This window comes from Periophthalmus magnuspinnatus, chromosome 18 (genome assembly GCF_009829125.3).
Source record: "Periophthalmus magnuspinnatus isolate fPerMag1 chromosome 18, fPerMag1.2.pri, whole genome shotgun sequence".
NCBI classification, from domain to species: domain Eukaryota; kingdom Metazoa; phylum Chordata; class Actinopteri; order Gobiiformes; family Gobiidae; genus Periophthalmus; species Periophthalmus magnuspinnatus.
In genome coordinates this window covers 22,967,252-22,977,480 of record NC_047143.1, presented here as the reverse complement: position 1 = coordinate 22,977,480, position 10,229 = coordinate 22,967,252, and the positions used below count along the sequence as shown (strand labels likewise).

General features: G+C 39.7%; 1 protein-coding gene across 1 annotated transcript; it reads left to right on the top strand.

Annotated features, from left to right (window-relative positions):
• Window positions 1–3,197: 3,197 nt before the first annotated feature.
• Window positions 3,198–5,891, top strand: LOC117386092 (ubiquitin carboxyl-terminal hydrolase 37-like). Its single transcript, XM_033983399.1, has 11 exons — window positions 3,198–3,262; window positions 3,353–3,403; window positions 3,824–3,871; window positions 3,954–4,085; window positions 4,334–4,457; window positions 4,754–4,902; window positions 5,003–5,102; window positions 5,238–5,314; window positions 5,394–5,502; window positions 5,579–5,639; window positions 5,725–5,891. The coding sequence occupies exons 1-11, from the start codon at window positions 3,198–3,200 to the stop codon at window positions 5,889–5,891; spliced, it is 1,083 nt and encodes a 360-aa protein (XP_033839290.1).
• The last annotated feature ends 4,338 nt before the right edge of the window (window positions 5,892–10,229 follow it).

The window sequence follows — 10,229 nt, the reverse complement described above, 5'->3', positions numbered from 1 at the left end:
TTGTGCATATTTGAGCAATCTTTAATCTTATTTTCAAGACGCCACATTGCCGATCAATCCCCGTTTTCACCGACAACAGGGTAGCCCACTGCTCTGTATTTACTTTATTCTTGTCAGGATTTGGGGTTTTTTGTGTGTCCCGTGCTGTTTTCCCGCCCTCCCTTCTGTGTTTGAGCCTGGAGTTGGGCGGAGACTCTGGCACCACCTCCAAACACCTGCCTCTGATCAAACAATCAAGACTTTGCCTGTGAGTAGAAAAGGACCAAGGAGCAAACTCTCAGGGTCAGATCGTCTCATCATCTTCCAGTACTATCTTGTCATCTCCCGGTATTTACGGCTCGTCTTTCATGTCATGATTCAGTTTATTCGTCCATGTATCCACCGTGATCCTGCCGTTGTCATGACGTTTACGGTGACGTCAGCTCGCTCCCATTGCGCACCTCAGTTTTCTAAAGCAGAAATCAGCGGACTTATTTCTTTTATTAAGTCATTTAAGATGAATATTAAGATTTAAAATGTGCAAACATAATAACATAATGATCCACGGGTGTCATAGATTACAGTTATAGAGATGTTATATATGTTATGTATCACAGGTGATCAGGGCAAGGTACAGGTCAGATCTGTGGAGAGGTTGGCATGCTCAGAGTAAGAATACAGGATTTTCAAAGCATTTTGAGCAATAAAAACACCCGTAGTAAATAAATGCAAGGAAGTTCAGTTGAATGTAGTACTACGGAACATTAAGTCAAAGCAGTAACATCGCTATGGAGTAAAGCAGGTTGCGTACCCCTTAAAAATATTTCAAGTTTCATAGTACAGCTTTATTGTTATGTCTGATCGATGTTGACCTTGCTCTACAAAGTCTTTAACACAGTTCCCTCGCGCTCTACCTCGTCCTCTGTGCAGTTTTTAATCTGACTGACCAAGGAGCTATTTATTACAATCTGGCTTTAAAGACTTTCTCCGGCGTAGTCAGAGATTCCACATTTAACATGGCACTTCTCTTCATCTTTATTGGCTAACTAAATGGTCCTTTCCCCACAGCGTTAATTATTCACAGATATTAAAGTTTTAACTCTGCTAGCTCTGGGGAACGCAGACACGGCTTTGAAATAAAGATCATTAACATTAGACAGTGGCGGGCCGTCAGGGCCAGCGAGGCCTTCTCTGCAGGCCTAAACATGCTCAGAAAAGTGATATTATTTTATTTTATTTCCATAAATATGTAAACAAAAATATTCTCTGTACTCTTTATGACATAATATATCCATTCCGTTGAGTGGCTTCCAATGTTGTTGATTGTGGTAGAGTTTTTATCCAATTATATTTCAGCAATATTGTGTTGCCAGGCAAATTTCATTTTCCTGGGGCCTTCAGAATAAACAGAGCAGGCCCCGCCCACTGTAAGTAGACACAGGTACAGTCAGTTTCAACAGCCAATCAGATCTCGATTCTGCATACCAGGGTCAGCTAGAAGGTCCTATCATAGGACATGTACCTGTCCTGTGATTGGATAATAAGCACTGCTAGAGCCGGAAAGGCAGCAGTTTGCAGAAAGTCAAATTAAACCTGGAGATCCAACAGCTATTGCTGTATTTTTAACCCATAATGGCCGAAGGAGAAGAAGACATTGATCTGGTTGCAGATATACTTTCCACGCCATTTTTATCACGGGTCTTTCACGAAAACTTGGATATTATGAGAAGAGGTTGGCAAACCCCTGCACAAGCTAATCTGTCCTAGCAAGGAAAAGGGTTTGTCCATCATTTCCAGACGAGCAACTATGAACGGTACCCATGGTCAAAGGTTAAGAAAAACGGATCAGCACTTAAAGCTACAGAGCGTTTAAAAACGTTTGGAGACACTCGAGTGGACCTGCAGCTCATCGGCACACAGGGAGACGGAGCTCCACAATGAAAAAGTGAGTTTATAATGTTAATAATAATATGTGTGTGTGTGTGTGTGTGTGTGTATATATATATATATATATATAATTTTTTTTTTTTTTTTTTACACACACACACACACACACACATTGATGAAATTAACATGTTAACATTAGCATGTCATACCTTTATTTAGGATTTGGACTCTTATTATTGCTATCCAGTTTTGAGATTTGTTTGTCTAAGTTGGTTTGTACTTATTAAGACATGCACATATACTGTTAGTGTGCTGTTAGCATTATGTGTTAACATATTCGTCTGCAGGTGATCACTGTGCTTTTCTTCATGTGCTCTATAGGATTATGCTGCACACACCTGGATCATGAATATGTGTAAATTAAACACTGTAAAAAGTCAGATTATTAAAACAAATCCATTTGAATGATTTTAAAATGTAAACATTGTTCCTGTTTATGTTTAAATGTGATTTTAGGTTGAACTCTCTGGACATTCTCATTTGCATAAGAGCTGTGATGTCATGGCGATGGGGTTCTATTCCGTGATGTCATGGCGATGGGGTTCTATTCCGTGATGTCATGGCGATGGGGTTCTATTCCGTGATGTCATCAAAAGTTACCATAGGTAACGCTCTGTTTACAAAAGTTCATTTCCAAATTTCCCGCGAAGAAAGCAGTCACATTTTTTTGAGCTCTCCAAGTAGTTTCACAACTCAACAAAAACGATGTTCAGACACTTCATATGTTGTGGACAGGTTAGTTATCTGTAGTTAACGGCAATATTAGTGTGATTTAGGTTCAAGTTAATCATGTTTAGTCTGTGAGAGTTTTGAGTCAGGAGTAGTTTGTCTTGTGTCAGTAAATTTTAGATTGAAGTAGTTGCCAACACTTATATAACTTATATACACAAACATATTTTGTGTTTTAGGATGATGTACAAATACTCCAGAGTCCAGATACGAGAGGAGAGAGCAAGCCACGTGCGCCAAAGAGGTACAGCCATGAAAACACATCTTTGTAACAACAGTCTGAAACTACACATGTGATTTACTGCAGTACACAGAGCAATATGTGTGGCAGTGTACTGTGTCACTGCTCATGTTTTTATGTAAAAATATGAAGCTAAGATGCTACTGCAATGTTGAATCTCAATGATGAAAACCAAGTGTCTGACCAACACTGACCACTAGGATTTTAACATCAATTTGTGATTATATTGTATTACATCTTACAAATTGATGCAAGAAACCTAATTTATTGATTTATTTACGTATTTATTTCAGTTTGGACAATGTGGAGCCCTCCAAACCCCGCAGATGGTGTTCGTGGCTGCGGCGTGTCCTGGGATTTTCTTCAGTACGTCACATACTCTTCACTTTAACAGTTAAACTGCAATATGTGTTTGAAATAATATCTGATGTTTGAGTCTTGTGTTTTCCTCCACAGAAAAAGGACCGACCTCCATCAAGAAAAGGGAGTCTCCTCAGGTTCTGGCAAGTAAGTGCAACAGTCAACAGAAATGAACAATTCATATCTAAATATGTGACACGTGATTAGCACCGAGACACATTACAATATACAAGAGCCAATATGGAAATAGGACTTTATTTTTTGCTGTTTTTAAATTTTATTTATTTCCTTTAACAGAGGAGAAACAAGGTTTCTCCAGATCCAAACCAAGGACCAGAACCAACACCAGGACAGGCCACAAAGCAGGAGAAAAAGGTTTCTAACCAAAGTCTGGAAGAAAAAGTTCATCCATTGGAGATCAATTTTCCGTTATTCAAAGAACAAACAAGGTATACACTTGTTTACACAGTTTTTTTTTTTTATTTGTAATTATAGATGCATATGTTAAAACACACTAGTTTTAAGTATTAAGAATACTTTTGTAATCTCTGTTTTGTCTTTCTATAGCACCAGTCCCTCTAAGCCTGGGATGAAGTTCAACCTGGAATGCTTTGGGTAAGTTTTTTATTTAAATGTGATGCTGCTTTTTACGAATAACTGGTCAGAGATCAGATGATGATGTTGTTTTAATTTGCAGACTGCCCAACATTGGAAACAGTTGTTATCTGAACGCCACTGTCCAGAGCCTCATGACCTTAGAGCCGTTTATGATGAGCATGAGCTCTCAGGAGAACCTCTGGAGGGACAACACAGAGGCAGGTCTGTTGAGGTAAGAAAGAGTTAAGCACCTTTAGTAAATATAGTTTAATCATTTTTATCACTTTTAAAGCTGCCATCAGTGGCCATTATATGAGGACAACTTTTTATGCTACTTTTCTCTCTCAGACACTGAAGTTTTGTTTTTATCAGGATACAAAACTTTGTGTTTTTTTTTACTGATGGCGAATTACAGAAAAATGTCATGTAAACCATACAGGGTGAAATGCTTTATTTGATGAGCCCATGTCTCTTCCACAGACATCTTCATGCCCTCCGAGAGGCCAGATACTCCACTGACATGGACCAGAGGGTGAGGCTGGTGGTCTCTTTGAAGGCCCTCATTGCATCCAAGGCCCTGGAGTACACAGGGTTTCAACAGAAAGTGAGTAGCTTTAACCGTGACTTGGGGATATTCCATTCTGGCAAAAATCAACATTATTGTGTTCATAATTGAAATAATAATGATCTTAAATATGTTTTATGCCACTGTTTGGTCATTCATTAGTCTTTACTTTAATTAATTTAAGTCATAACATATTTGTAAAGATTTCATGAATACCAACTGGTCCAATCATTTCATATTTTATATATTGATATATATTGGATCTAAATCATTTTAATTTAAGATGAAAGCAGTTTTCTGTTTCTGATAAACTAAACTTAATGTGTGTGTTTCAGGATGCTCACGAGTTTCTTACCGTGTTGTTGGAACAAATTCAAAGTTTGAGGCCAACAATGCAGAGCTTTGCCTCCAGCCTGGGCACGATCTACAGCTGCCCAGTGCAAAATCTGATCTTCAACATGGACTGGACCAGGACCTGCCAGAGGTACAGGCTCTCAGCAAACACAGTGCTCTTAATTATCATGTACTTCATAGAAACTTCATGTAGTTCATATACCTCACATACTGTATTCATGTTTATGCAGGTGTGGAACAGGCTCGTCTCAAACGCAGATCTTTAACAGCCTGTCTTTGACTCTGCACCGCGGTGCTACAACTCAGGAGCTTCTTGAGGATAATTTAAAAGTAAGCTTTTCAAATTGTTTGCTTTGGTATGATCAAAGTATTTATCTGTCCAAGTAACTTTTCTTGGGTATTTGATGTACTCAATACGATACTGGATTTTTAATGAATAATCACATTATGTTTGACCTTTGACAGGCCACAGAGCTGCAGTTTAAGTGCATATGTGGATCTGAAATCTCACACCAGCAAACATCCTTTTCAACACTGCCAAAGTAAGTGAGCAAAAGTTTATTTGAATGAAACGACTGTCTTCTCCTTATTAACCATTGTTTACACTTTGTCCTTATGCAGTGTTCTCATTCTCCGCCTGAAGAGAATCAGATATTCGCCCTCATACGAGCTGGAGAAAGTGAGTGATGCCGTACATCTGAACAGAGACATCGTGGTGACATCAAGAGACGTAAGGACACTGTCCAAAGTTATAGTGAAGGAACCTTTGAACTTTCTTAGTAACCTGTCATTTGTGCTTTATACAGGACGCAGGATGTTTCAGTTTGGTGGGGATCACTTCCCACATTGGATCCTCTCCCCACTATGGTCAGAAAACTATTTATGACTAAACATGAGTAAAATATTTGAGTGAAACTTTAACTACATCATTACCGTGTGTGTGCCCCTATAGGACACTACATCTTTGATGGGCGAGACATGTCCGACAGTCCCCATGAGCCTGATGGGTGGCTGTCGTATAATGACGACCACGTGGAGAGGTGCACTGGGAGCCAGGTCTGCAGGAGCAGACAGAGCATTGCATATATGCTCTTTTACCAGAGGGTCGTCTGCAACTAGAGGTGCTCCAGGGCTGTTATTGCTGCAAAAAGATACATACTCCAGAACTTCCAATAATACTGTACCGCCATTACTTTCAATTACACTACTACTATTACTGCACTACACTGTTCCAGTACTAGTATCATTGGAGGTATACTGCCTTCAATGATACTGGTGATAACCAGATAACCAAAAAACTGGTTAAAATATATTCAGAGAAAATTAAGGGAACCTTAAAACTCCCAAAAGTAACCTTCAGGGAACGCTCTGCTAACCTAAAAATAACCTTCCCAAAACGTTCTGGGAATCAAACATTGTTAGCTGGGTAGTCGTAGTATTGGTTTGGAAGTAGTAGCAGTTTTGGTATTGGATGTAATACTGGTGCAATAGTAATAGTAGTGTTATTGGAAGTAATAGTGGCAAAATTGGAAGTAGTAGAACTGGAGTATGTTTTTCATTGAGGAGCAACCTGCACGTCCTGCAAAAGTGTCATGAGTAAGTAGAGCTGCACGTGTAGGACTTATGTCAGATATTATGTACTCATGTGCTCTTTTAACACGATCATTTTAGGAAACGACGCACACACGGAGCCGTGCTGCAGTATTAATGTAGCAATATCCAGCTGGATGACCCCTACCCTCTCCTGGAGCCCCCTCTGCCCCTAGTCCTGAGTGGCTCTGGTTCTACAGATTTGAGCTTGATCTGCAAATGGATGCACATTAGTCCTAGACACATCTACAGCCTGTCCGTCCATGGGAGTGGATCTCTCCTTCACTGTGGTTCTCCTCGAGGTTTCTCATTTTCCCACGGGTTTTTTTGAGTTTTTCCTTGCCGAGAAGGAGGGTCTAAGGACAGGGGATGTTTATGTATAGTTCAGAAGTGAAGAAGTGACATGGATGAGCATCATGAGCAGATTAGAATTTTCTTTTACTATGAAACATACCTGGACGACTGAGGGATAACACAAACAGGTGTGTTAGTTTCAGTGTAGTTAGCTCATCCTTTCAGATAAATATACGGCAGTGTTCATCAACAATCTGATCAGGGGCCTCATTTATAAACCATTAAACCATAACAGGACCATACAAAGTGATCTGCCTAAACATGAGGAGAGTTTGATCGAGACGCGTGGAACAGAGAAGGACGCAGCACCAAAGGCTTCAATACAAATAAACACAAACATAAAAGTTATAGTGACTCACCTCTTGATTTAAATTTGAAAATGACAGACTGAATTGCGTTATAGTACGTCATGAGCCTGCAGCCTAATTGTTTTCTCGTTGTGTTTTAAACTTGTATATTGCCTGCCATTGCTATTAGATATTAGATCAACTGGCCAAGGAGAATTTGTATCTGGCAGTGCTTAAAATGTTCTTGGTGTGTCCGTGGAGGAGAGATGGAAAAATCTGCGGATCTACAGTGTAAATGTAAAAGAACAGGAAGGCCACTTGAGATGAGGACTCTTAATGAGAGGCTTTCAACAACCCTCAGAAAATCAGTCTACATTTCTTTTGTTAAACTCGCTTATATCCGCAGTGGGGTACAGACTAACTTTTATGGAACACATTACATCAAATGAGGAGATTCCGGATCTAATACAATTGGTTATTTATGGTTAGAGTCTTTTCAGCTCAAGGTACTACTTTTACCATTATAAAACAATCCCAGCTGAAATGTACATCTATTAATCCATCCATTATCTTCACAGAAGCAACAGTCTGAGGAGAAAGGTCCAAAGTTTTCCACACACACTTGCTCCAGCTCTTCTCCTTCCCAAGGTGTTCCCAGACCGGCCGAGACACATCCTGGGTTTTATCCGGGTCTCCTTCCAGTGGGACATGCCTGGAACACCTCCCCATGTAATTTTCTTAAAGGGCAAGATGTAACGCTTCTATGTCTCTCGGCTGGCCTGGGAACGCCTCAGGGTCCCACCGGAGGAGCGGGAGGACGTGTCTGGGGTGAGGGAAGTCTGGGAGTCCCTGCTTAGACTGCTGCACCCGTGACCCAGCCCTGGATAAGCGGAAGAAAATGGACGGATGGGTATAACTTTTCTCATGCAGGTTCTGCTTAGCTTCGTGATGTTATTGGTTTGCCTGGATGTTTCACAGTATGGCATTTAAAGGGACTTGAGACGTGACCCTTTTTTGACTTTTCAAGCAATAAGAAGAGCTGTAAGTGAGTAAATGTGATCTACATGTGTAACATTCTAAGCAAAGCAATGAAAGAATGAATTTACAGTGCATCATTCATTCACTCCATACTCATGCAGTAACTTGTGGAGACCAACAGGTGGCGAACATGAACCCAGAAAATGTTCATAGTCTATCTTTTAAATGTGACATAATAAATAAAAAGTAAATACAATACAATACAAAAAAACAACAAATAAATACATGTATTTATTTATTAGTTCATTTGACATGGACAGTGTGCAAAAACATTATGCTTTACACCAGAGTATAGCTGAAGCTAGTTTCCCTGAGCAGGTGAGAAATACAATATAAAATGTAAGCAATATAATCAATACACACTCACACAACAACTCACTACAAATGAACAATTATTACACAATAAAATCTCACTAAAACTATACCATACCAAATAAATACAATACAAAATAAAAAAAAATAAACAAATACAGATTTAAGGAGACAAAAATCATTTCAGAGAGAGTGACAGCCTTTCCATGTTTTTAAATATTTATCTGTGTGTAATCTAATTTGTTCTTTACTGTCCTTTACTGTTCCGTCCTGTCTGGGGTCCCCTGGGAGCACCGCTGACTTAAACATGCTCAACACTATCACTGTAGTGCTGTCTCAAATCTTATCTATGCCCACAGTCCTCAGAGGTGACACTCACTTCCTGTCTGGTGATCCCAGTCCAAAGCTCGTCTGTGTGTGTGTGTGTGTGTGTGTGTGTGTGTATGTGTGATTAGTGCGAGTGTGCCCTGCCTGATCGATGGGCCCCCTCGCTGCTGATGCGCCCAAATGGCAGCCCTTCAGTATTGATAAGCACTCATTGGGCGAAAAGTCGACTTGGTGGATTGCAGGCAGCATGTGCGACTCTCAGGTAATGGAACTGTCATTCTTCCTCTCGCAGATAAAAATCGTCTCCTCCTCCCTCCTGCTCCTCTGCCATCTTGTGCTTTTAGAAAAGGCTTATAAATTCAGAGAGGTGCTGACACCATTACTGGAATAACTCCCTGTTTTTGAGCTGCTGCGGGAAAAGAACTTCTCTGAGACCAAGACTGTAAACATGATAAAGAATAATAAAATGTGAAACTCAAATGAACAGATCAGGCTTAGACAGTCGAGGTATAGGAAAATGTATAATGGATATTTATAATAACAATAATATGTACATTTTATAATAAAAGATCTAATTAAAAAGAGAATAAAGTTGTCATGTAATCTTTCAAATACAAGCGCATATGAATAACTGATCATTTTGCACTTTTGCCTTTACTTTTACAGCGTCATCCCATATTGTTGTTGATGGATTGGATGGAAGGAAAATATCATCATGGGGATAAGATAAACTGCAAAACAACAAGGTAATCAAACAAAGCCAAAGTTTGTAGTTACAGTAGGGTGACCAAACGTCCCTATTTACCCGCGACAGTCCTAATTGTGAACCCTGTGTCCCCTGTCCCAGCAGATTTTTCCAAAACCATTGATTTTCCCAGTTTTATTCAAGACATGCCCCAGGTGTTGCCATTTTTTACCAATCTTATCTCCACCAACAGTAAAAAAAGGGATATGTTGTCATTTGTTTAGCTAAAATACAGAAAACCAGGCCTGAAAATGATACACTGGCAGAAGTCCCTCAAATTATGACTAGTGAGTCGAGAATGGACAAACAAGCTATTTTCACACTTTTATTTATACCACAGACTGTATACACATATATAAAAATGGACATAGCTAACGTGCTAGCTGCCACGTTCCAAATAGAAAGTGCTCATGGGTGCATTTCTGGCGCCATCGACTCTGGCTCCAATTCACTTTCCATTGAAAAGCTGTCACGTCTCTCCGTAACTGCTGCTGTCAGACTCATCATTTTGGTCTTAAAATGTTCGTATTAACCCGCTCTACATGATTCTGGTATTTTTATTTTGGCATTTTGTCTGTAAATCAAGATATGAACAATAATAGAGAAATCAGGCGCCTTCTTGCCTCAAGGTTGCTCCCGTTAGCGTTAGCAACAGATTTGATTGACAGCGTTTATACCAACCATCCCAACCCGGGTATGTCCCAGTTTTGAAATCTGAAAATCTGGTCACCCTAAACTAAAGTTAATTAACCTTGTACAGTATTAGCTCCTTGTCGTAAGATTTCTTTCTACCTTTGACAATTT

Bases quoted from the DNA above. Each gene is read 5' to 3' on its own strand.
- LOC117386092 (XM_033983399.1), top strand. From the start codon at position 3,198: ATGTGGAGCCCTCCAAACCCCGCAGATGGTGTTCGTGGCTGCGGCGTG. The intron at 5,503-5,578 runs GTAAGGACACTG...TGCTTTATACAG, and splicing joins TCGTGGTGACATCAAGAGAC to GACGCAGGATGTTTCAGTTT. The intron at 5,640-5,724 runs GTCAGAAAACTA...GTGCCCCTATAG, and splicing joins TGGATCCTCTCCCCACTATG to GACACTACATCTTTGATGGG.